This window comes from Phaseolus vulgaris, chromosome 11, assembly GCF_000499845.2.
Source record: "Phaseolus vulgaris cultivar G19833 chromosome 11, P. vulgaris v2.0, whole genome shotgun sequence".
Taxonomy (NCBI): domain Eukaryota; kingdom Viridiplantae; phylum Streptophyta; class Magnoliopsida; order Fabales; family Fabaceae; genus Phaseolus; species Phaseolus vulgaris.
In genome coordinates this window covers 51246132-51273957 of record NC_023749.2, presented here as the reverse complement: position 1 = coordinate 51273957, position 27826 = coordinate 51246132, and the positions used below count along the sequence as shown (strand labels likewise).

At 36.4% G+C, this 27826-nt stretch overlaps 3 protein-coding genes and 1 pseudogene across 3 annotated transcripts; 1 reads left to right on the top strand and 3 right to left on the bottom strand.

The window, feature by feature from the left end:
* Nucleotides 1-251: 251 nt before the first annotated feature.
* On the bottom strand, nucleotides 252-1604 carry LOC137809699 (uncharacterized). Its single transcript, XM_068610797.1, has 2 exons — nucleotides 1240-1604; nucleotides 252-1185 (listed from the first exon to the last, which is right to left on the bottom strand). Exons 1-2 carry the CDS (start codon nucleotides 1602-1604, stop codon nucleotides 252-254), a joined length of 1299 nt encoding a protein of 432 aa, XP_068466898.1.
* A 5690-nt stretch (nucleotides 1605-7294) lies between these two features.
* On the bottom strand, nucleotides 7295-9030 carry LOC137833230 (putative disease resistance protein At3g14460). Its single transcript, XM_068641615.1, has one exon. The coding sequence runs from the start codon at nucleotides 8841-8843 to the stop codon at nucleotides 8085-8087; it is 759 nt and encodes a 252-aa protein (XP_068497716.1). The 5' UTR covers nucleotides 8844-9030; the 3' UTR covers nucleotides 7295-8084.
* A 556-nt stretch (nucleotides 9031-9586) lies between these two features.
* Nucleotides 9587-13250, bottom strand: LOC137832981 (putative disease resistance RPP13-like protein 1). The gene is made up of 2 exons (XM_068641406.1): nucleotides 10882-13250; nucleotides 9587-10797 (listed from the first exon to the last, which is right to left on the bottom strand). The coding sequence occupies exons 1-2, from the start codon at nucleotides 13184-13186 to the stop codon at nucleotides 9818-9820; spliced, it is 3285 nt and encodes a 1094-aa protein (XP_068497507.1). The 5' UTR covers nucleotides 13187-13250; the 3' UTR covers nucleotides 9587-9817.
* A 280-nt stretch (nucleotides 13251-13530) lies between these two features.
* Nucleotides 13531-26110, top strand: LOC137809687 (rust resistance kinase Lr10-like; annotated as a pseudogene).
* The last annotated feature ends 1716 nt before the right edge of the window (nucleotides 26111-27826 follow it).

Sequence of the window (27826 nt, the reverse complement as noted above, 5' to 3'; positions counted from 1 at the left end):
CATGTGAGGCTCATCTATGACTGTTGGTAGATTCCTAACTATATTCCAAACCTCTTCAGATGTCAACATAGGTGGTGGTCCACCCATTTCAACTTTGTCCTTTTTGAAAGCCTTTTTATTCCTCCTAAATGTATGATCATTAGGCAGGAACCTACGGTGTGAGTCAAACCAACTATTTTTTTTTCATGTTCTAATCTAAAGGCCTTTGTGTGCTCCAAGCAATATGGGCAAGCCAATTTACCTTGAGTCCCCTAACCAGACAACATGCCATATGCTGGGAAGTCATTAATTGTCCACATTAGACTTGCTTGCATCATAAAGTTTTGCTTCCTTGAAATATCGTATGTTTGAACACCACTCCGCAACTTTTTAAGATCATCGATAAGTGGTTGCAAATAAACATCGATACGAGCCTTCGGATTATGTGGACCGGGAATGAGACAACTCAAAAACATATAGGGTCTAGACATGCACATTTCAGGAGGAAGATTATATGGGGTGACAATTACTGGCCAACAAGAGTAAGGTTTTGTTGATGCTTGAATATATGGATTAAATCCATCAGAGCATAAACCAGGTCGTATATTACGTGGCTCAGCGGCAAATTCAGGATGTAATTGATCAAAATGTTTCCAAGCTTCACCATCTAAGGGATGTCGTAGCACACCCGAAGGTCTTCTATTATCATAGTGCCATGTCATTTGTCCTGAAGTTTGCATAGATGCAAACAATCTTTGTAATCTTGGAATTATAGGAAAATAGAACATTCTTTTCAGAGGAATTGGTTTTCTTTTACTTGTTCCAACTTTTGGGTCATGATATCGTGCATGATGACAAAATTTACACTGTAGTAGTCGTCCATCATTTTTCCCATATTCATTGTCATAAAAAAGCATACAACCTTTTACACAACAATCTATCCTCTTAGCCTTCAACCCCAACATTGACACTAACCTCTTAGCATCATAATAACTTTTTGGCAAACCCTCTTTTATTGGTGTAGCATCCGACAACATTGTTGTGATGAAATCTAAGCATTGGTTAGGAACATTCCAATTACACTTGCAAGCTAACAATTTCATACACATTGATAATTTAGAATCTACAGCCCCTTCAAACAATGGCTCATTAGCCTCTAACAACAGATCATAAAATCTCTGAGCTTCTTCATTGGGAGGCTCCTCTCTGTTATTAAAATTAGATGGTTCAAATGTCTCATGTTACCCAAGAGCATCGTACACCATGTCTTGCATTGCTACAAATTGTTCACTTTCATCCACATGTACATCACTACTTGAAACACGAACGTGATCGTCATTGTCATTAACATGTGGCACTTGTTCACCATGATGAATCCAAACATGATAATCATACATGAAACCATTTTTATAGAGGTGAAGCTTGACCATTTCAATTGGAAAAATATTTGTACATTGACATTTATCGCATGGACATCTAAGCTTCCTTTCATTCAAATAAGACTGTTGTTGACAAGCTTTAATGACAAACTCTTCAACCCCATTCACAAAACTTTCTTTTAAACCCCCTCTGCCAATATAACATCTATCGTACATCCAACTACGATTTACATGAAACCATTCCATGTTCTGAACCAACGACAACTAAAGATTGAAGTTGCCACAAAGATGCCTTTAGCCCTTTAATGTATTATAATACAAAAATATTAGTTTGTTTTAAAAATATTTGCTCAAGATAATATCTACTAAGAGAAGTTGAGAAAGAAAAATAGATAAATGATATCCCAACAATCAACAACCTAAGAGATAATTAATTAAGACTAATATTTTCATTTCTACTCTAACAATTACAATATTTGAAGAAAGGAGAAGTGTGAATATAATGGGCAATGGTTTATTGGATTTTGAAGGAAACAAGAATTATGCTAAGTTATACATTATTTGTGCAGTTTATGGTTGAGAAAGGTGGTTTGATGCAGGTACGTGCCTAGTAGTACAACACTAAGATGGGCTAAAGGAGGCAATAAAGATGGAGTTGGTAAGGCAAAGGACGAGTGATATTCAAGATTTGGAAGATGCAGAGAAAGCAAATCAGATTGGTGTCGAAGAAGATTCTGCTCGGCCAAAAAGGGAGCTGAGAGGGAGTGGGAGCCTGTTGGAGATCTCTAAGTAGCAGGATTGGTGCTGGTGGATCAAGGGATATCAACATGGTGGCAATTTGAGAAAAGAAAGGGCATCGAGGATCATATGTTTCAATGGTTTTTTCTGGTGAGGAACTTGTGCAGCAGGATCAAATCTGGCTCACTATTTGGCACAAGTTGTTTTCGTTATTTGAAAAACTTTTGGTAGAAAGAATGGTTTATTAGATGTATCTGTTAATTATGTTTTGTTTGAGTCTTGTTGGTTTTCTGAATGACAAAAGTAACAACGACAAAGCAAATACAATAAACAGTTCAAGTAAAGCCAAGGAAGCACAATGTGAGGAGTGAGAAACAGGGTAAAATAAGTATGAATCTCGTAACTATGAGCTATACTAAAAGAAAAACAAGGAAAAGATCAGAAAAATTAAATTGCAATGAAGGACACAAGGATTAATTCCATAACTAAAAGTTCTCAAAGATGAATTACTTACTAGAACTCACATTAGAGTTTTCTTTATAAATTTAAGGAGAGATTTTTTCTTTGGCACATGTTCCTTTTCTAAGTCAATTTATTCACTACATATCAGATAGACAGTTGTGTTCTTAACCACCAAATCATGACCAAAAATGAAGACCATATATAAAGAATAATCTTACTCAATTATTGTCTAACCGGGGATTATTGTCTAATATTGACAATACTCTGTTCCATTATTTTTTCGTCCTTCCATATAAACAAGTTCCAATGACTTCAAGAGCAAGAGGTAATCCTCCACAATAAGCAACTACTCTTCTTACAAGGAATAACAACAGTCTAATAACTACTATAAACAATAGCAGAGATACCAGCACAAGCCTAAAGCTAAAAGTTGTGGCAACAACCAGAAATCGAATTCCAGTGCCTCCAACTAAATGAGAGAAAACCACATAACATGAGAGCCAATCCTTTGATTGCATCCAACATTGTAAGGAGCAGGACAACTCCCACACTTCACCCAACCACGCCCCCAATGCTGCTGCACTCTGGTTAAGCATGAACTAGAAAAAGAGAACGGCTGAAGCAGCAGCGTAGAGTAACTCTCTCCCCGTGACTAACTTTTTGGGCTTCAGATTCACCTCTTGCTCCATCCTTCTTACTCCAATACGACTGGAGGCACCAACATTTCAATGTACAAAGATATACCTGCAGAACTACACCCACTTTAGGTAGAACCAAGTCTGGCAGCTGTGATTTGTCGTCTCTATGCTTACGCCAGAATCTTTACAGCCCCTGCCTACAGAGTATGTGCCTAGGCATCACCAGAAGCTTTGAATGCATAGAAAGGCTCTAAGTTGCATCCTGATTTTCTTGGTGAGTATTGGAAGAGAGTTGGCTATACGTATTAAATCCTACATTCTTACAGAAGCGTCCAACATCCCACTCCTAACCCAGCTTAGTCATCTTACATAGTTATACCAGCCAAGGCAGCATTCCACAACTGGCGACAGACATCTGCCCAACTCTCCTTATTTAGCAGCCTAAAACTTCACCTACTGCAGTCACTAAATCCATCCGCCTTCCAGTAACACCAGTAGAGCACTTAGCAAGTCCACATCAGTTCAGCCTCAAAGATTGCCCCATACCTGGACCATATACCCGTGCAATTCCCCATTATATCATAAAACACCAGGCTGAATAGAATAAATTCCTTGTTCCTAGCAAAAGACTCTCTAGACAACCTTCTACTCGTGGAAAACAGCGAGACTTAATGCCATACAACGTTATCTACAGCCAGGTCATCAACCAAACATGATCTCAGAGAGGTTGGTTGTTTAAAAGAACTTGGAGCCCACTTAATTCCAGTGTTGATGATCCTCTACCAGGAGATTGCTATTACAGATAACAAGAAGTCTTACACTTCTTCAATTTACTTCCAACCCATATTGTTGGTGCAGCTTGCTTTTATTCAAGCACTTATTACATCATCTGCTCGCTGTCCAGCAAAGCTTCTCCATCCAACCCCTCCTTTATCAGGCAGGCCGAGATCCTTATATACTACCTCAGAATCCACACAGCTCCTAGAGATTCCGAAGTTCAACTAACTCAATTTCCTCCTCCATACCACCTCCTTCCAGTACAACCAGCTTAAGCTTGTGCTGACATCCTGGGAGTCCTCCAAGTCTCACAGTGAGTATGGAGCATAAACCCTCACGTGACCTTGTATAACAGGTTCTACAAAACCTGAGCACATATTCATGGTTCATGTGACCCTGCTGGGTAAAAAAGCAACACAAACTAGGACCTGCTAAACTTCTTGCCTCAGCTCCAGAAACTCCGCCTATATACACAAGTCAGCATAGGCCAAATTGGAAGACTCTAGATCCCCTGCATCAACCTCTTAGAGAGCAAAATTCATACAACAGTCCTTCACCCATACCAACAACTTCTCACCTTAAGCTTAACTCATCTTATCACCTGGGATCCTATTTGTAGCTATTTATGCACAACATCTAATTATACATTACGTATTATTTATAAGTGCTAAACGGTGGAAGCGGTGAGCCACAGCACTGCACTGCTCACCTCTCTAAACTCACTTTAAATGTCAAGTAATCCAACAGAACATTATCGTACACTAAATCAAAGAAAAAAAATTCAATACCTTTCTCTCGATGAATAAGTTCGTAAATCGCCCTTGAATCGTCTGCGCTTCAGGCCACCATCACGACCACGACGAAGCTTTCCATTGGGTTTTCACAACATTTTCGAAGTCACCATTCAGGATTTAGGTTTACAATCAGGAACACCATATTAGGGCTTTTGGTTTCACAAATTGAAACCAAAAATTGGGGATTTCAGTGTAGATTTGGGAAGACACGAATTTGGGATGAAATCTTGGAACGAAACAGAGACTGGGAGAGAAAATACGGGGAACTTCAAAGTTTCATTTTTTGGACGTTTTAGAGCTTTGAAGGTGTTACAGTTTCGGTTTCTCACATTCTCACGGTTTGGTTTAGGATTTCAGAACCTCCATTGACGTTTTCAAACAAAAACTCCAGTGTTTCAGTTTAGGAAACCTGTTTCAGTGAAGGGAGCAAGAGTGTGAGAGTGTTTGAGAGGTGAGTGGAGAGGAATGTTCCTCAGAAGGAAACCAACATATTTTTTTTTTTTAAATTACTTTAAAATACATTAAAACTTCCCACCACCTTAACTTTCGTACGTAAAGTCCTTTCTCCCCTTTTTATGTAGAATAACATTACCTACAAAATCTTTGGTAGGTAAAAACCTATTTACATACCAAAAAAAGTTCATGGGTAATTATCCATGGGTAATATAGTTTTTTCTTGTAGTGTAAACACATATTTGCTCTCCTTCCATCTCTTGATTTTCTTTATATAAGTGATTGTCCAAGAGTGAGTGGTCTGACGGATGTTTGCCATCAAATCTCAAAGAAATGAGTCTCTGGAATTGCTCCAAACTTGTTGCCTCACTAAAGATGGGGGTTTGGGGAACCAACCCTTCCATAGAATCCTTGTCTATTAATGAAGAGGATGTGGAGTGTTTTCCGGGTGAAGGTTTGCTCCCAGTTTCCCTTACTAAGCTAGAGATAGGAGATTGTCCAAATCTTAAGAAACTGGACTACAAGGGTCTCTGTCACCTCTCCTAGATGAGGGTTTTTCCCGAATCCATTTCAACCATCGTAATTGAATATTGCCCGTGTTGCTCAAATAGCGGTGCAAGAAAGGAGGCAAAGACTGGGTAAAGATTGCTCACATTAAAACTATATATGTTGATAAAGTATGTGTAAACATATAAGACGAAGCACAAATTGGAAATTCCTAAGGCACCAATTCTCATATGCCTATTTTTTTCCTCAGGTGCCAATACATAATCTTCTAAGAATTTCAAGTACAATCTTATTTAGTGCAAACTCATAATGTTTTTTAATGTTCTGTTTTACGTACAAGAATTAGAATTATCCACATTCACTTTTGAAGCTGAATAACGATGCTTATATTTAGTTAAATATTCACGTTAAAATCAAAATAATTTTAATTAAATGAATGACCTGCTCTTAGAAAGCCACTGAGAATTTGTTCGACAAACAACTATCCCTCCAGACATTTACTGGGTAGTAATTTTCAATGTGCAGTATTGGTGATGATTATTGAGAACATTTCACATTTTATAAATCTTCACGTACTTCTTTGGCATAATCTAAAATTTCTTAATTAGTTTGGAGATTTCATTTTATATTATGAGTCCTTAGATACTTGTTAATACTTATTTTATATGATAGAGTTAAGGGCTAAGGGCTATGTCTTCCCGCAGCTCCATGACTTCTTGTGATACTCACACTTCTTAGAATACCAAAAATATTCTTTATTCTATTGATGATTTTCATTTCAGAATGGATGATCCACAAAAACTTTGGATTATAGAATTCAGAAGGTATTTATGAATTTTATAATTCAGAAAAAGTTTCTTTAAAAAAACAATAGAATCTAGAAGATATTTTTAGATTACAAAATCGGAAAAGTATTTCCAAATTCAGTAATTCAAGATGAACTTTTGTTAAAGTAAAAAACATGATATTCTGCATTGTAAATATGAAAGGTATTTTTGGAGATTATGATGTCTAAATAGATTTTTTTTTTTTAGATTGTAGAGTTAAAAATGTGCTTTTTAAAGATAAAATGGTCTTTTGCTTGACCTATGATAGGAGAAATTATAGAAGTGTAGGAAGAAACAACTTGGATCAAGAGTCATCTCCAACGTCAATGGTCAAGGAGAAGTTGTCTTTTCCTATTTTCAATTGGTAGGAAGTGTAGAAATAAAGACACTCCATTACTCTAGTTAACAAATAAATATGAGTGAAATTAGACGAATTATAAATATAACACTGAATATGTAATAAGAAATATATGTACTTATAATTATTATCTATTTATATTATTTTTCAAAAAAATTTAGTTGAATAAACTTTTACCTTAGAGATGAAGTTATATTGTTTAATAATGTTTGATTAGTTATTCTGTGGTTTATTTAGCTGGATAAGCGTTAATTATCATGCTAATCGCGACATTAACATTTATTATATTTCAAACTTTCAAACTTTCTAAAGCATAGAAAAAGAAGCCATTAATGCAGTTTCATCCACCTTGTACTGCACCAAGCTGGCATGGTGTCCTAGCCACTGCCCCAAAATTAATATAGCAATGTCAACAAACAAAAACAGAAGAAAGAATCACGTGTATGTCTGCAACTTGTCATGGCTCAAAGTAATGTAAGAAAGAAACGTTGACAGGAAGGAAAGTTTCTCCTCGTTCTAGATGATGTCTGGAACGAGCACAGAGACCAGTTGAAATCATTGCCAAGTCCTCGGAAATATGGAGCTAAGGGAAGTACAATTCTTATCACAACACGCAGTAACAAAGTTGCTTCTACCATGGAGTCAAACAATATTCACCAACTAAGGCAATTACAAAAAGATCACAGCTGGCAAATTTTTGCTAAACATGCATTCCAAGATGATAACTCTAAGTAGAATTATGTGTTGGAGGAGATTAGCATGAAGATAGTTGAAAAGTGCCAAGGACTGCCTCTGGCCCTTGAAACGGTAGGTTGTATTTTACAGTCAAAGTCATCTGTTTCAGAGTGGAAAGATGTATTGAGAAGCAACATATGGGACTTACCAATAGAAGATAGTATAATTATCCATGTTTTGTTGTTGAGCTATTACCATCTTCCTTCTCATCTCAAGAGATGTTTCGCTTATTGTGCATTATTCTCCAAAGACCATAAGTTTGACAAGAAGAGCTTAATTCTCATATGGATGGCTGAAAATTTTCTACAAAGCTCTCAGCAAAGTAAGTCTTCAGAAGAAGTAGGCGAGCAATACTTCAATGATTTACTATCAAGGTCATTCTTTCATCAGTTAATTTGGTACAAGGTAAAGTGCTTTGTAATGCACAACCTTCTGAATCAATTGCCTGAAATGGTAAGATATGAAATGGATTTGGGAAGACCCTCATCTGGTAAGCATTGGAGGCTGGGGCATTTAACAAGAAACAATTCCTTGAGAGAGGAGAGGTGACAGAGACCCTTGTAGTCCAGTTTTTCAAGATTTTGAAAATCATAGATCCGTAGAGAAGTAAGAGATATTGGAAGAAAACCTTCATCAGGAAAAGACTGTACATCGAGATTTCCAATAAACAATGCTTCTAGAGAGGAATTGTCTCCAAAAGACCCTTTCAGTGAGGCAATAAGTTTGGAGGAATTAGTGAGATACATCCTTTTTATATTTGATGACAAATATCCATCAGAGAAGGAATCAACTTTAGGACAATCTCGTATGCTTATGAATTCAAGACATGGAAGGAGGATATGTATTCGTTCAGGCAATGATTCAAAATGAGGGCAATCACTGATTGTCAGATCCTGGAGCTGAGTATGAGCATATACCTGTAAAATCACTTGTAGATTACAACAGTTGCGCAGATAAAGGGACCTGAGTGTTGGGAAGAAGTCTATTGCAAAGGTGGTTAGAGAGTCACAACTGTCATTAATCGTCAAAGTTACAAGGAAATCATATTGTCGACTCATGGGAATATTCATATTGGGGCAAGAATAAACTTTCAAGTCTTCAAGAGAAGCATGAGATATCATTTTCAAATCCACTGCTTTTGCATCCGAGGGGTTCTCAATATTCTGCAGCTCCCCAATTGATAGCCTTCCATGCATATCGAGTTATCCTAGTTGTTGAATGCGGAATTCCTTACTTCTGCCAACATCAAACGAACTCATCAACACTTGAAGATTCTTCAATTTTCCCAAATGTTCTGGCACCTTTGTCACTTCAGTATCCATAAATTCAAGGCGACACAAATTGGTGAGTTTGTGTAAATTTGAGGGCAGTTCCTTGAACAGTGCACAATTGTTGAGCTTCAATATTTGCAAGTTGTAGAGTGAACATGGCAGTCTTTCTATGTGAGTATTGGAGAGGTCTAATGAGCGGAGATGCTTAAGATTGCCTACTGAGTCAGGCACCTTTGTAAGGTTAGAACATTTAGACACAGACAAGACACGTAGGAATTTGAACTTGGAGAATAAGTCATCTACTGATCAGAGCATCAATGGACCGCAGCTTCCACTTCAACTTTTTCAGCAGCTTCTGATCAAGTTTTCTTCCACGAAATGTCAAATGCAACCTGAAGGAAAGCGGAGAGAGGAGCACCGCCAACCAACTCTGCAGCCATGGTAGGAATTTGGAAAGAGAGTTGAGTAGATGAATGAAAATTGCAGATAGTGGCAATGGCTCAGTGTTCTGAGTTTGGATATTTTTCAATTAAATTTTCTTATTTTTAACGAAAATAAATTATATTTTTCGTAGTAGTCTAGGAAGCAAGATATATAGCATTTTATATTTCCTAATTTAAAATGACGGAAGGGTGAATGGTTAGAAACATTATGCAGTAGTACGAACAGAAGAGAAAAGTAGCTGATACAAATTGAAAACAAAATTAAATTGTAGCCCATCAAGAACATCATTATTCAAAACAAACAAACATGTCAGTTCCTTATATTTGAGCCATCTTTTTCAGTCTTCGCCTTTTTCTTTCCGTCCACGCTCTTTGAGAAAAGGACAATTGATTATTTGAAGACATGAAATCGATTTGGGAAGACCCTCCTCTGGTAAGTGTTGGAGATTTGGACAGTCAAAAAGTCTCAGTGATGGATGAGAGTTTATAGACACCCTTGTACACTAGTTTCTCTAGAATTGGACAATTATAGATGGATATAGTACTAAGAGAGAATGGAAGTAAACCTTCCTCAGGAATACAATCCGCATCCACATCTACAATACACAATGTTTTCAGACAAGAATTGTCTCCAAAAGCTCCTTTCAGTGATCCAAAAAGTCTAGAGCAATTATTGATTTCCAGCTCTTCTAGATTTGATGGCAAGCCTCCGGCAGGGAACGACTCAAGTCTTGGACAGTGTTCTATACATAAACTTCGGAGAGATGGAAGCAGCATATGCATGTTTGCAGGCAATGATTCTAATTTATGGCACCTAATGATTTGCAGACGCTCCAGATGATTATGGATGAGACCCTGTGAAATCATCTGTAAATTACGAATCCCACTGAGTTGAAGGCTCCTGAGTGTTTGGAAGAAATCCAACGGAAAGTTACATAAAGAGACAGAGTCATCAGTTATTGACTTCAGAAGTGAATATATCCGTAAGTAATCAAGAGTGTTGGACGACCCAACAATTTCCAGCAATGATACTTCCATGTTGTGCCCACCAATTATAAGCCTTCTCATTGTAGCACAGTCCAACTGCAGCTTTCCACAGTCACGTAAATTTAAATATAGAGCCCTGGAAGCGGAACCCTCAAGTTCTTGGCAGTCTTCAATATGTAGTCTTTCCAAAGGAACAACTTGCTCTGGTAACTGTCCTTTCAGCTTCGGACAACTTCTTATGCAAAGCTGTCGTAGACATGGAAAATCACCTGTAAGAGCTTGGCAGTCCCACTTTTCCCATTTACTCATATTGGAGAACTCCAATGTTTCAAGGGATTTAAACGAACAAGAGTTGTTCCCATGAAAATCACCATCAATTCTCACTATCTCATCAAACCCTGAAATCTCCAGCTTCTTCAGAAATGGCAAAAGACCAAGCGGAGGAACACCTTGGCAACATATACAATTCATCAACGCTAAGGAGACAAGATTAAGTAACGAATTATCGAGTAACCAATTTGGAAATTTCTTACCAACATAGTTCCTTACTGATAACTTCTTCAAGTGTTTTGAAGGTCGTAGATTCTCAATTACATCCCCAGCTTTGGTTGAATCAACAGAGGAGTTGCCCATAATATTCCATTCTAACTGTAGCTCCGCAAGGTCTGCTTTGTTCTTCAAATTTGCTTCTAATGCATAAGAGGGATTGTCAACGTTCTGCAGCTCATGAATTCTTAGACTTCCATGAAGATTGAGTTCTCCTAAATGCTGAATACTGAATGCCTTACTTTTCTCAACGTAAAATGAGCTCATCAATACTTGGAGATTCTTCAGCTTTCCCAAATGTGCTGGCACAGTGTTCACTTCAGTATTTATAAATTCAAGGCATCGCAAATTATCCAGTTGATGCAAATATGAGGGAAGCTCCTTCAATCTTTTACAATTGTTCAACTTCAGTATTTGCAACTTGTAGAGTAAACTTATTGAGTGAGGTAGTTTTTGTATGTCAGTAAAAGAGAGATCTAATGAACGGAGATGCCTAAGTTTTCCTACAGATTTAGGCACCTCTTTAAGGTTATAACAATTAGACAAAGACAAGACGCGTATGAACTTAAATTTGGAGAACAAGTCATTTATCCACATCTTACAATACCAAGGGCAACGAAAAGGATTAGTTGGCATAAATGTATGCAACTTTTGAGTATCAATCAAACTTCCAAACCCATCAAAATAGTCAGCACGAGTGGTTGGAAATGAAAAATGACGGCTTGCCTTGATTATACCTGTTGGATCATCAACTCCTAACCTGATGCAGATGTCCTCACAAACGAATTTTGCCAAATCATTTAGAAGGTCATGCATAGTAAAATGTTTTTCCTCTTCTTTTCCAGATTCTTGAAAGAAGGACCAAGATAACAGATCATTGAAATACTGTTCTCCAACTTCTTTAGGACTCCTTTTCTGTAGAGGGGTTTCTAGAAAATTTTCAGCCATCCACAGTTGAATTAAACACTCCTTGTTAAACTCATAACCTTTGGGAAATAAGGCACAAAAAGCAAAACATTTCTTCAGATGAGAAGGAAGGTGGAGATAACTCAATCTTAAAGCAGGGAGCATATCACTTTCATTTTCTGAAAAATCCCATATCTCACTTTTCATAATGCTTTCCCATTCCCAAAATGATGATTTACTGTGTAATAGACTTCCCATTGTTTTCAAGGCTAAAGGAAGTCCATTACATTTTTCAACTATCTTCTTACCAATCTCCGTGAACTCTGGATCCGGTTGAGGATTAGAACTTTGGAATGCATGTTTTGCGAACAAGTCCCAGCTATAATCCTTCCCTAACACCTTCAGGAGGTGCTTTTCTGATCGCATGCTAACAGCAACATTCTCACTACGTGTAGTGACAAGAATCCTACTGCCTTGGCCTCCGAAAAGTAGGGGCTTCTGCACATCTTCCCATTTAGATTGTCTTTCGTTCCAAACATCATCCAAAATGAGAAGAAATTTCTTCCCCGTCAATTTTTCTTTCAGTCTTCTCTGAACCACTTCTTGCTGTATACTATGCTCAGTTGAACCAGTAATTGTGTCAAGAATTGCTCTTGATACATTGAGAACATCAAATTCCTGTGGAACACTGACCCAAGCTTTAATATCAAATTTACCTTCAATCCTTGGGTCATTGTATATGTGTTGGGCAAGTGAGGTCTTACCCAACCCACCCATGCCCACAATACAAAGTATAGAAAGGTTGCAGTGAGTGTCAGGTGTGAGCCAGTTAAAGACAAATTCTTTGTCATCATCTCTGCCATAAATAGCACTTTCATTTGGCAAAGATGTATATGTTAATTTACTACTCGATCCTGATCCAATCCCAACACCACTAGTCTTTTTCAAACCTAGAAAACCGATTTGGGTTTCAAGATCTTCTAGGTTTTCAATGACTTGTTCCATCTTGGATTCAATTTCATTTTGAAAGAAACTTACAAAAGAAGATTTGAGAGAATTCCACACCTTGTTAGTAGCACTCTGGGACTCAGCTTCCACTTGACTTTTGGAGAGTTCATAATCTATTTCCTCCAAGAGATCTTCTGCATCAAACACAACATCTTTGGCCCTGAGAAGCCAATCTCTCACACGTGGATCTGTAAATTGCTTTTGCTCTGCATCAAAAGCAACAACATCAATGGCTAGGAGCTTCATCTTCAAGTGGCTGAGTTGCATCTTTTTGTGTTTTCTTGCACGAAATATGTCGACAAAACGGGAAGCCAAAGTGTCAATAGTCCTCTCCACGAAAGTAGAAACAAGAGCGCCAGTAACCATTTCTGCTGCCATGGTAACAAAAGGAAAGGGAGTTGATGAATGGAACTGACTGATTTGAAGTGAAGCTTATGTCTTTGAATCGGTGCAGTGATATGTAAATAACAGTAACAACCTATTTTATTTTAATGATGCCTTTGAAGGCTAGTGAGCCAATAATAATGGTCAATTTGGGTGGCTAATTAATCAATAAATAAACTCAAATCATCTAACATTGCATGTATCTAATTGAAAATAACATTCTAAAGGACAAAAAGAAATTGATGTTGCTGTAAAATTTAATATTACTGCAACTCTCATGACATGAATAATTAGATTATTACAAAGTGTGATGTAGCTATATAATAGTAGATTAAAGCATGAGGCTGGTAGCTGTATATTATAATAATGAGGAATTTTATGCACGGTTGCTTGAAGATGGTTCTGATGTGCAGATAGTGGCAAATTTTGACGAAATGAGTGGTAATGAGCTATTTTATGATTGCTTTAGTTTAAGGTTGCTGAGCATAATTTGTTTTTGATGGCCTAAGCCAATAATAATTGTCAATTTTAGCCACAAACTAATAAATAATTAAATCCAAATAATCTAACATTAATATTTGAAAACAACTTATTGATTGCTTTAGAATGGATATTTTTGTAACATGCAAGATAAAAAAATATCAAGACGATCTTTAAATTCTAATAATAGATAAATTATACTTGATTTATGCTTGTTTTACAAATTCATTAATAATTCTGTGTTACATAGGTTAGCTAAACAAAGATATAGATTTTGAATTAATGAAGAGTTAATTAACCATTACCCTCTTTGCTTGAAAGTTATTTTCACAGCTTTATCTTACTCTAAGGCTGAAAAAATACATGCAGGTAAATGGTCTCCATGAAAAATTAGTTTTCAATTTCTAGAGTCAGGTGCCTAACACTCATGCTGCTCTTGAACTATTGGAGGATATGCATTGTCACAGGATTATACTGAGTTCTAATATGTTGACAAACCAACAATTAATTGTTCTAAGAGTATAAAGAAAATAATCTTTTACTAATTGTGGATTCCTGTGAGGAGATAGAGAAATTTTGAAAAAGAACTATTGCTTTTGAATATATAATTTTTAAAGTAACATTTTTCTTATGCTTTACCGAGTAGTTCACTACAAGAAAATCATGAAATAGAAACCAATTTGTAGAGACTAAAATAATTAGTTGCAATAGTAACTAAATTAGAGACCATTTTAGAAACTAAAAAAAAATTGGTTTCTAAATTAGTTTACATTATTGTTAAATAGTTTTCTAAATTGGTATCTAATTAACAACCAAGGTTTTAACTGTCAATCATTTAGTTTCTAAATAATCTCTAATATATGAATTTACCTTTATTTTATGATCTTTATTTAAATAAGAACATTTTATTCCCAAATTTGATGTTAATTTCAAGATTTTAGGGAAGAATGGAGATGACTAGGCTAAAGATGAATAATATAAGAGAAAGTTGGAGAAGGCACAAAAGCACAGAAAGCCCAAATCCTCATCAAAGCGTCTCGCTAGCGCCAAAAACATAGAGCCTTTGTATGTTTCAAACGAGTCCATCAACGCGACAAGGGAAGTCACCTAACCCTAGCCAATTAGTTTAAATAGGGGGCTTGAGACTCAACCCTAGTGTGCAAGATTGGGAGGAAAACACCATTGAGTGACTTGTAACCAATTGGAAGAATAAAAGGTGGCAGAAGATGTGTGGAGAATTCTATCATGTGGATTTGGAGTAATCGGTTTAAACTCTTATGGATTAAGGTGATATTTAAATATAATATAATATTTTTCTTGATTGATTATTGATATAGTTGTTTTATTTATAACTCTTGATCTATAATCTTAAATCTAACTCAAAAGTATTTGTAGAATTCTGACCTAAACAACAATACTTAACAGATTTGAGTGCTAGAAATAGACTTAGAAATGTTAGTTGTTATTAAGCGTGATTCTAAGTCGTCTGGTAAAAATTTCATACCCAAACAACCCCGAATAAGGCGTATTAAGTCCCAGACCGAGAGTGAACAAAACTGGTTTTCCGAAAACAAAATGTCGTGGCTTTTCCTCCCCGTATCTCCTTTTTGTGTTTCGTTTATGTACGTGCCTCCTTACCTGGGTGCAAACAACATATGAAACTACTTGTGTGAATTTTTCAATGGAAAACAGATGCAGAATAAAAATTGCAGAAAGTAGAACAAAATTTCAAAAGTTTTGGTAGAGGATAGCCTTGGTTTGCGTGAATATAGGTGCAAAATTCTTCTGAAATAGTTTTTTCCTAAAATTCCACGTAATATTCTCCACTGAATTCGGGACAAAACGCGACAAATTTCAGGTCAAATGGATGAGTATTCACCCACGGAAAAAATCAAATAGTTTCACACACAAAGGAACCTTCCTTTCATCCCTGGCATTAATCAATAAAAAATTTATTGCCAATCTTGTGGGACGAATCTGGGGCACAAATCTCAGCCAAAACTCAATAGACACACGTCTGGTAAAAATATCATACCAAAAATGCCAAGGAATAAGGCGTATTAAGTCCCACACCGAGAGTGAACAAAACTGGTTTTCCGAAAACAAAACGTCCTGGAATTTCCTCCCCATATCTCCTTTTTGTGGTTTGTTTATGGACGTGCCTCCTTACCTGGGTGCAAAAAACATATGAAACTAGTTGTGTGAACTTTTTCAATGGAATACGGACGCAGAATAAAAATTGTTGAAAGTAGTGCAAAATTTCACAAGTTTTGGTAGAGGATAGTCTTGGTTTGCGCGAATATTTGTGAAGAATTCTCCTGAAATAGTTTTTTCCTAAAATTCCGCGTAATATTTTCCACTGAATTCGGGACAACACGCGACAAATTTCAGGTCAAACGGATGTGTATTCACCCATGAAAAAAATCAAACAGTTTCACACACAAAGGAACCTTCCTTTCAGCTCTGGCAGTGATTAATAAAATATTTATTGCCAATCTTGTGGGACGAATCTGGGGCTCAAATCTCAGCCAAAACTCAAAAGTCACAGTGACGAAGGTCTGGAAAAAATTTCATACCAAAATAGCCAAGGAATAAATCATATTAAGTCCCAGACCGAGAGTGAACAAAACTAGTTTTCCGAAAACCAAACGTCGTTGATTTTCCTCCCCGTATCTCCTTTTTGTTGTTCGTTTATGGACATGCCTCCTTACTTGGGTGCAAACAACATATGAAACTACTTGTGTGAATTTTGTCAATGGAATACGGTCGCAGAATAAAAATTGCAGAAAGTAGAGCAAAATTTCACATGTTTTGGTTGAGGATAGCCTTGGTTTGCGCGAATATTTGTGAAAAATTCTCCCGAAATAGTTTTCTCCAGAAATTCCATGTAATATTCTCCACTGAATTCGGGACGAAACGCGACAAATTTTGGGTCACATGGATGTGTATTCACCCACCAAAAAATCAAACAATTTCACACACAAACGAACTTGCCTTTCAGCACTGGCATTGATCAATAAAAAATTTATTGCCAATCTTGTGGGACGAATCTGGGCTTAAATCTCAGCCAAAACTCAATGGACAAAGTGACGAACGTCTGGTAAAAATTTTATACCCAAAAAGCCAAGGAATAAGGCGTATGAAGTCCCAGACCGAGAGTGAACAAAATTGGTTTTCCGAAAACAAAACGCTTGGATTTTCCTTCCCGTATCTCCTTTTGGTGGTTTGTTTATGGACGTACCTCCTTACCTGGGTGCAAACAACATATGAAACTACTTGTGTAAATTTTTTAAATGGAATACGGACGCAAAATAAAAATTGCAGAAAGTAGAGCAAAATTTCACAAGTTTTGGTAAAGGATAGCTTTGGTTTGCGCGAAAATTTGTGAAAAATTATCCCGAAATAGTTTTTTCCTGAAATTCCACGTACTATTCTCCACTGAATCAGGTCAAACTGATGAGTATTCACCCACGAAAAAAATAAAACAGTTTCACACACAAAAGAAGCATTCTTTCAGCCCTGACAGTGATCAATAAAATATTTATTGTTAATCTTGTCGGACGAATATGTGACTCAAATCTCAGCCGAAATTCAATAGTCACAGTGACGAACGTCTGGAAAAAATTTCATATCAAAATAGCCAAGGAATAAGGCGTATTAAGTCCCAGACAGAGAGTGAATAAAACTGGTTTTCTGAAAACAAGACGTCCTAGATTTTTCTCCCCGTATCTCCTTTTTCTGATTCGTTTATGGGTGAGCCTCCTTACCTGGGTGCAAAAAACATATGAAACTAGTTGTGTAAAATTTTTCAATGAAATACGGACACAGAATAAAAATTGCTGAAAGTATAGCAAAATTTCACAAGTTTAGGTAGAGGATAGCTTTGGATTGCGCGAATATTTGTGAAGAATTCTCCTGAAACAGTTTTTTCATGAAATTCCACGCAATATTCTCCTCTGAATTCGGGATAAAACGCGACAAATTTCACGTCTTACGGATGACTATTGACCCATGAAAAAAATCAAACAGTTTCACATACAAACTAACCTTCCATTCTGCCCTGGCAGTGATCAATAAATAATTTTTTTCCAATCTTGTGGGGCGAATATGGCGCTCAAATCTCAGCCAAAACTCAATACACACAGTGACGAACGTCTGGTAAAAATTTCATACCAAAAAAGCCAAGAAATAAGGGGTATTAGGTCTGAGACCGAGAGTGAACAAAACTAGTTTTTCGAAAACAAAATGTCCTGGATTTTCCTCCCCGTATCTCCTTTTTGTGGTTCGTTTATGGGCGTGCCTCCTTACCTGGGTGCAAAAAACATATGAAACTAGTTGTGTGAATTTTTTCAATGGAATACGGACGCAGAATAAAAATTTCTGAAAGTACAACGAAATTTCACAAGTTTTGGTAGAGGATATAACCTTGGTTTGCGTGAAAATTTGTGAAAAATTCTCCCGATATAGTTTTTTCTGGAAATTCCACGTAATATTCTCCATTGAATTCGGGACAAAACGCGACAAATTTCAGGTCAAACGCATGAGTATTCACCCACGAAAAATATCAAACAGTTTCACACACAAACGAAACTTCCTTTCAGCCTTGGCAGTGATCAATAACAAATTTATTGTCAATCTTGTGGGATGAATATGCGGTTCAAAGCTTAGCTAAAACTCAATATACACAGTGACTAACGTATGGTAAAAATTTCATACCAAAACAGCCAAGGCATAAGGCGTATTAAATCATAGACCGAGAGTGAACAAATCTGGTTTTCCGAAAACAAAACGTCCTGGAATTTCCTCCCCGTATCTCCTTTTTGTGGTTCGTTTATGGATGTACCTCCTTACCTGGGTGAAAACAACATATGAAACTACTTGTCTGAATATTTTCAATGGAATACAGACACAGAATAAAAATTGCAGAAAGTAGACCAAAATTTCACAAGTTTTGGGAGAGGATAGACTTGGTTTGCGCGAATATTTGTGAAAAATTCTCCCAAAATAGTTTTTTCCAGAAATTCCACGTAATATTCTCCACTGAATTCGAGAAAAAACACAACAAATTCAGGTCAAACGGAAGAGTATTCACCCACCAAAAAAATCAAACAGTTTCACACACAAACGAACCTTCGTTTCAGCCCTGGCAGTGATCTATAAATTTTTTTTTTCAAATCTTGTGGGACGAATCTGGGGCTGAAATCTCACCCAAAACTCAATAGACTGAGAGTGAACAAAACTGGTTTTCCGAAAACAAAACGTCCTGGTTTTTCCTCCTCGTATCTCCTTTTTGTGGTTCGTTTATGGACGTGTCTCCTTACCTGGGTGCAAATAACATATGAAACTACTTGTGTGAATTTTTTCAATGGAATAGGGTCGCAGAATAAAAACTACAGAAAGTAGAGCAAGATTTCACAAGTTTTGGTAGAGGATAGCTTTGGTTTGCGCGAAAATTTGTGAAAAATTCCCCAGAAATAGTTTTTTCCTGAAATTCCCTATAAATTTCTCCACTGGATTTGGGACAAAACGTGAGAAATTTCAGGTCAAACGAATGAGTATTCCTTGACGAAAAAAATCAAACAGTTTCACACACAAACTAACCTTCCTTTCAGCCCTGACAGTGATTAATAAAAAATTTATTGCCAATAATGTGGGATGAATATGGGGCTCAAATCTCAGCCAAAACTCAATAGACACAGTGACGAAAGTCTGGTTAAAATTACATACCAAAACAGCCAAGGAATAAGGCATATTATGTCCCAGACCAAGAGTGAACAAAACTGGTTTTCCAAAAACAAAACGTTATGGATTTTCCTCCCCGTATCTCCTTTTTGTGGTTCGTTTATGGACGTGGCTCCTTACTGGGTGCAAAAAACATATGAAACTACTTGTGTGAATTTTTTTCAATGGAATACGGACGCAAAATAAAAATTGCATAAAGTAGAGCACAATTTCACAAGTTTTGGTAGAGGATAGCCTTGGTTTGCGCGAGAATTTGTGAAAAATTCTCCCGAAATAATTTTTTCCACAAATTTCATATAAAATTCTCCACTAAATTCGAGACAAAATGCGACAAATTTCAGGTCAAACGGATGAGTATTCACCCACGAAAAAAATCAAACAGTTTCACACAAAAACTAAATTTGCTTTCGGCCCTGGCAATGATCAATACAAAATTTATTATCAATCTTGTCGGACGAATCTGGGGCTCAAATCTCACCGAAAATTCAACAGACATAGTGACGAATGTCTGGTATAAATTTCATACCAAAACAGCCAAGGAATAAGGCGTATTAAGTCCCAGGCCGAGAATGAACAAAACTTGTTTTCCAAAAACAAAACATCGTGGTTTTTCCTCCCCGTATCTCCGTTTTGTGGTTCGCTTATGGACGTCCCTCCTTACCTGGGTGCAAAAAACATATGAAACTACTTGTGTGAATTTTTTCAGCGGAATACGGACGCAGAAACTACAACAAAATTCTGGGAAGTTTTGGTGGAGGATAGGCTTTGTTTGCGCGAAAATTTGTGAAAAATTCTCCCGAAATATTTTTTTCCTGAAATTTCCCGTAATAATCTCCACTAAATTCGGGACAAAACGCGATAAATTTCAGGTCAAACGAATCTTTCTTTCAGCTCTGGCAAAGATCAATAAAAAATTTATTGCCAATCTTGTGAGACGAATCTGGGGCTCAAATCCAAGCCAAAACTCAATAGACACAGTGAAGAACGTTTGGTAAATTTCTTTTATACCAAAATAGCCAAGGCATAATGCGTATTAAGTCCGAGACCGAGAGTGAACAAAACTAGTTTGCCGAAAACAAAACGTCCTGGCTTTTCCTGCCCGTATCTCGTTTATGTGGTTCATTTATGGATGTGCCTGCTTACCTGGGTGCAAAAAACTTATGAAACTACTTGTTTGAATTCTTTCAACGGAATACAGACACAGAATAAAAATTGCAGAAAGTAGAGCAAAATTTCACAAGTTTTGGTACAAGATAACCTTGATTTGTGTGAAAATTTGTGAAAAATTCTACTGAAATAGTTTTTTCCTGAAATTCCACGTAGTAATCTCCACTGAATTCGTGACAAAACGCAACAAATTTCAGGTCATAGGGATAATTCACCCACGAAAAAAAATTAAACAGTTTCACACACAAACGAAACTTCCTTTCAACCCTGACACTAATCAATAAAAAATTTAATCCCCATCTTGTGGGATAAATCTGGGGCTCAAATCTTGGCCAAAACAGCCAAGGAATAAGGCGTATTAAGTCCCAGACTGAGAGTGAACAAAACTGGTTTTCCGAAAACAAAACATCTTAGCTTTTCCTCCCTGTATCTCCTTTTTATGGTTTGTTTATGGATGTGCCTCCTTAACTGGGTGCAAACAACATATGAAACTATTTGTGTGAATTGTTTTAGCGAAATACGAATGCAGAATAAAAATTGAAGGAAGTTTTCGCGAAAATTTGTGAAAAATTCACCCGAAATATTTTTTTCCACAAATTCCACGTCATAATCTCAATTGAATTCGGGACAAAACGCGTCAAATTTCAGGTCAAACGGATGAGTATTCACCCACGAAAAAATCAAACAATTTCACACACAAACGAAACTTCCTATCAGCTCTAGCAATGATAAAAAATTTATTCCCAATCCCCTGGGACGAATCCGGGGATCAAATCTCAGCCAAAACTAAATAGACACAGTGACGAACATTTGGTAAAAATTTCAGAACTTCAAACCCAAGGAGTAAGGTTTATTAAGTCCTAGATCGAGAGTCAAAAGAACTGGTTTTTCGAAAACAAAACGTCCTTGCTTTTCCTCCCCGTATCTTCTTTTTGTGATTTGTTTATGGACGTGCCTCCTTACCTGGATGCAAACAACATATGAAACTACTTGTGTAAATTTTTTCAGCAGAATACTAATGCATAATAAAATTTGCAGAAAGTAGGGCGAAATTTCACAAGGTTTGGTAGAGGATAGGCTTGGTTTGTGCGAAAATTTCTGAAAAATTATCTCGAAATAGTTTTTTCCTGAAATTCCACATAAGAATCTTCACTGAATTCGAGACAAAACGCGACAAATTTCAAGTTAAACGCATGAGTATTCACCCACGAAAAAAATCAAACAGTTTCACACACAAACGAACCTTCCTTTCATTCTTGGTAATGATCAATAAAAAATTTATTCCCAATCCGTTGGGATGAATCTAGGGATCAAATGTTAGCCAAAACTCAATAGACACAGTGACAAACGTCTGGTAAAAATTTCATACCAAAAAAGTCAAGGAATAACACGTATTACGTCCTAGACCAAGAGTCAACAAAATTGGTTTTCCAAAAACAAAACGTCCTGGCTTTTCCTCCCATTATCTCCTTTTTTTGATTCGTTTATGGACGTGCCTCCTTACCTGGGTGCAAACAACATATGAAAGTACTTGTGTCAATTTTTTCAGCAGAATACGGACGTAAAATAAAAATTGTAGAAAGTATAGCGAAATTTCACAAGTTTTTATAGAGCATAGCCTTGGTTTGTGCAAAAAATTCTGAAAAATTCTCCCAAAATTGTTTTTTCTAAAATTCCACGTAAGAATCTCCATTGAATTCGGGACAAAATGCGACAAATTTGAAGTCAAACGGATGAGTATTCACCCACGAAAAAAAATTAAACAGTTTCACACACGAACAAACTTTACTTTCACCCTGGTAGTGATTATTAAAAAGTTTATTGTCAACCCCCTGGGATGAATCTGGGGATTAAATCTCAGTCAAAACTCAATAGAAACAGTGAAGAACATCTGGTAAAAATTTCATACCAAAACAGCCAAGGAATAATGTGTATTAAGTCCCTGACCGAAACTGAACAAAACTGGTTGTCCGAAAACGAAACGTCATGGCTTTTCCTCCCCGTATCTCCTTTTTGTGATTCGTTTATGGATGTGCCTCTGTACCTATATGCAAACAACATACAAAACTACTTGTGTGAATTTTTTAAGCAGAATACGAACGCATAATAACATTTGCAGAAAGTAGGGCGAAATTTCACAAGGTTTGGTAGAGGATATACTTGTTTTACGCAGAAATTTATGAAAAATTCTCCCGAAATTGTTTTTTCCTAAAATTCTACATAAGAATGTCGTCTGAATTCGGGACAAGACGCGATTAATTTCAAGTCAAACGGATAAGTCCCCACGAAAAAAATCAAACTGTTTCACACACAAATGAACCTACATTTCAACCCGGGCAGTGGTCAATAAAAAATTTATTGCCAATCCCTTGGAACGAATATGGGGATCAAATCTCAGCCAAAACCCAATAGAAACAGTGACGAACGTCTGGTAAAGATTTCATAACAAAAAACTCAAGGAGTAAGGCGTAGGAAGTCCCAAACCGAGAGTGAACAAAATTGGTTTTCCGAAAACAAAACATTTTGTCTTTTCCTCCCCGTATCTCCTTTTTGTGATTCATTTATGGGCGTGCCTCCTTACCTGGATGCAAACCACATATGAAACTACTTGTGTGAATTTTTTCGGTGTAATACGAACGCAAAATAAAATTTATACAAAGTAGGGCGAAATTTCACAAGGTTTGCTAGAGGATAGCCTTGGTTTGCGTGAAAATTTCTGAAAAATTCTCCCAAAATAGTTTTTTCCTGAAACCACTAATGTTTTCTTTTTCTGTTCAAGGAATTCAACATCAAATTCTCTTATATATAGTTGCAATTCTATACTATATATCAAGTAAGAGATTTCTCCCATATCTTTGTTCTTTCAGTTACTGTATTGACTACTTAAAAGTTCATCATTTTCATTTTCAATTACTTTTGTACTATTGGTTCTAATAACCTGAAAGTTGTGCATCAAAGTCAATAAATTTTGAAACCCAAATCGTTCTCTACTGTAACTCAACAAGTAGTTGACAGGATTTTCAAAACAAAAAATGGGAGTTTTCAGAGCCTTCCTATATTGCCATAATGCATCATCTTTTTGTTTTACCAGCAAAAAATTAATTAAATCAAAGGGAGCATTTGAGGGATGCTCAAACCCTTTTGCACAAAAGAGGCAAGAAACCTCCCAAACAAACAAAACCAGCAAGGCTATGATCCAACTCAGAAAAATTCTACAAAACTCCATTACAAGAAAATCATGAAATAGAAACCAAATTTTTAGAGACCAAAATAATTAGTTACAATAGGAACTAAAATAGAGACAATTTTAGAAACTAAAAACAAAATTGGTTTCTAAATTAGTTTCTATTATTTTCTAGTATTGTTAAATAGTTTCTAAATTAGTATCTAATTAGCAACTAAGGTTTTAGATACCAATTATTTAGTTTCTAAATTTAGTCTCTAAAACCTTAGTTGCTAATTAGATACCAATTCAGAAACTATTTAACAATAATAGAAAATAATAGAAACTAATTTAGAAACCAAATTTCTTTTAAGTTTCTAAAATTGTCTCTAATTTAGTTACTATTGCAACTAATTATTTTGGTTTCTAGAAATTGGTTTTTATTTCATGATTTTCTTGTAGTGCTCCTATACCAAATTCTGCATGAAATGGTTTGTACAGATCCTATTCCCCAGCTCCCACAAAAAACTTACAATCCTAAAAACAAAGCTAATAATTCCCCAGCCATAAGGAATGATCTGTATTGCCATACTGCATTCACGATGTTCTCCAAATTAATTTCATCATTAACCAAGACATATTGGTTTGAAAATGATTTTGGGAAAGAACCATGAACTCCACCCCCAAACATCAGACAAATCAGAAACCAAAAAGTTATTTGAATGCATTGCATGACGCTAGAAATGCATAGAATCCTTAGAAATAGACGTTTTGTGGAAAAAGAAAAACTTATGCTTTTTTATACAGTATCCAAAGTATCCTTTGAATATTGAGTGTTCTTTTCTTTTGATGCTATTATATTGCTATGTTGCAGGTTATCTTGAATTCTTCATAATGGGTAATGGCTTGTCAACTGATTTCATATTTGAATAAACTTACTTATTAGACCAAGCATGGTTTATTTCCTTATACACATTCCATGAAATTTATCCTCACAGGACTATTCTATAGAATAACACGTTTTCAATGGGAAGGAGATTTGTTTTCATTAGACCCTATTTCAATATGGGTGACTGCCAGATTTCTATTTGGAGTCGCAGTTTTGCTTGCACTATTTATCCATACCTGGCGACGTAGGCATTACTCAATGTATGAAAACATTGAAACTTTTTTGCTACACAACAATCTAAATCCTATTAGGTATGGATACAGAGAAATTAAGAAAATGAGTAGAGGTTTCAAAGTTAAATTGGGTGAAGGAGGTTTCGGATGTGTATACAAAGGAAAACTTCAAAGTGGATCAGAAGTAGCAATAAAGATGTTGAACAAAGCGAAAACTGATGGATAAGATTTTATTAATGAAGTGGCTAGCATTGGAAGAGTACATCATGTGAATGTGGTACATCTCATTGGATATTGTGCTAAACGACAAAAGCATGCTCTAGTTTATGAGTACATGCCAAGTGGTTCATTGGATAAATACATCTTCTCCAATGAGGAAAGTATCCCTTTAAGTTATGAGAAAACATGTGAAATATCTCTTGGCATAGCTCGTGGAATTGCTTATCTTCATTAAGGCTGTGATGTGCAAATTCTACATTTTGATATTAAGCCTCATAATATTCTTCTAGATGATGACTTCATTCCAAAGGTTTCAGATTTTGGACTTGCAAAGCTATATCCTGTTGAAAATAAGTCTGTTGCTTTGACTATGGCTAGAGGAACTATAGGTTACATGGCTCCAGAATTATTCTACAATAATGTTGGTGGAGTATCCAATAAGGCAGATGTGTATAGTTTTGGAATGCTTTTGATGGAAATGGGAAGTAGGAGAAGGAACTCAAATCCTCATGCAGAACATTCAAGCCAACAGTACTTCCCCTTTTGGATATATGATCAAATTAAAGATGAAAAAGAGACTCACATAGAAGATGCCTCAGAAGAGGATAAGATTTTGGTGAAAAAAATGTATGTAGTTGCACTTTGGTGTATACAATTGAAACCAAATGAGTGTCCCTCAATGAAGAGAGTTGTGGAGATGCTTGAAGAAAAAGTTGAAAGTCTTGAAATGCCTCCTAAGCCTGTTTATTATCCCCATGAAACAGTTGGAGATGATTGTGGAGACAACTCAAACCAAACATCATGGAGTGGTTCAACTAGTTCTAGCGAAAATCTTGGCAAAACCAACACTAACATCCATGGGAGAGCAAGAATTTGACGAACAAGAAAATTGCTTAGAGTTAAATGTTGGTCGTCCTTTAAAAGATTGATTTGGAAGAAGTTAGCTGTTAATAGGGAAATGGTTTTTTTAATTTTAAAGTGGTTGCTGCTATATTTGTTGTTGCCTAGCATACATCATGGTCAGGAAAGCTTCATTTAATAATATATTTGAATAAATTGATTCTCCAAATTAAATGTACTTGAAACTTTTGGCAAAGCTTTGGGTTTCAAAGAATTGCACTTATTTTATATAACTCCAATATCCTGAAAATAAAAAGTTTATAACCTTCAGCAATTGTAGGTATAGTATATCTAGTCTAGTAGTTATAAAATTAAATCCACACAAGATTTTACTGAACTAAAGTTCCAGACTCAAGTGAAAATCAAGAATGGAAACTATTTAAAACTTTCGACTCAAACCAGTTTTAAGAATTTCTTTTCTCCTATTATTGGAATAAATGATGCCATATAATGTCAACGACAGTCCTATAATGCAATAAAATTAATTTCATATTACTCAACATATATGCTTACTTCAATCATAAGTAAAAATGTACAAGGTAAAACCAGCTTTGGCTATATTTAAGCTGTGTTTTTTATGTCGGGGAAAAGCAAGTAAAGGTGAGCATGCTACAATATGCAGACGACACTCCATTTTTCTGTAAAGCCTCAATCCAAAGTGTTCTGACTTTAAAGGTTATTTTGAAGTGTTTTGAACTTGCATCTGGTCTTAAGGTTAACTATTCCAAGAGTAAGGTTGGTGGAGTGGGAGTGACTTTGAATCAGACAATGATTTTTGCCTCTATCCTTAATTGTGACATCATGAAGGCACCTTTCAGTTACTTGGGGGTGATAGTAGGTGGAAGCCATAAGAGGTCCTCATTTTGGGAAGGTATGCTCAATAAGTTAAGAAATAGGTTGAGCGCGTGGAAAGGGAAATCCCTCTCTTTGGCTGGCAGATTATGCCTTATCAAATCGGTTCTTACGTCCCTACCGCTCTTCTATGTATCCCATTTTTGTATGCCGATGACTGTGATGAGGGAAGTGAAAAGGATACAAAAAAATTTTTGTGGGATTGGGGGTCAGAGAACAGGAAAATCGCTTGGGTGATGTGGGATAAGATATGTCAACCGAAAGATAAAGGTGGATTAGGGGTCATTGACATAGAAAAGTTTAACCTGGCTCTTCTTGGGAAATGGATTTGGAGACTGATGTCTGAAGAGAGAAGTTTTTGGAAGGATATTCTAGTGTCTAAGTATGGCGGGTGGAGGGGATTAAAATCTCAAGGTCAGATTGGTAAGGAGTTGCTGTGGTGGAAGGATCTTAGGAAGGTATGGTACTTAGAGGGGTGGGGTAATGATTTTGAAGGTAGAGGGCGGTGGGAAGTAGGAGACAGGAAAGAAATCAGGTTTTGGAAGGATAAATGGTTGGAGAACATCCCTCTTCTACATAAATTCCCTAGGCTCTTCTCAATTTCCTTAGATACCGATTGTACTCTTTAACAAGTTGGGATTTGGAATAATAATATTTGGTTGTGGAAGCTGCGGTGGAGAAGGAATCTTTTTGAGTGGGAATCCAGTTTGGTTGTCCTTCTGATGCAGTTGTTGGATAACAAAAGGTTAACAAGAGAGGGTGGAGTTAAACCGGATAATTGGATTTGGAGGGACGTGGATAACTTGGATTTCTCTGTGAAAACAACTTATAAGAGTCTCGTGGGGGAGATGTCTATAGTGGATGAGGATTTATTCTTGGTTTTTTGGACTCTAAAGACCTTACCTTCGGCACATTTTATGGCTTGGAGGGTGATATGTAATGCCATTCCCACGAAGGACAATCTCTCGAGATGCGGTATAATTTTGTTG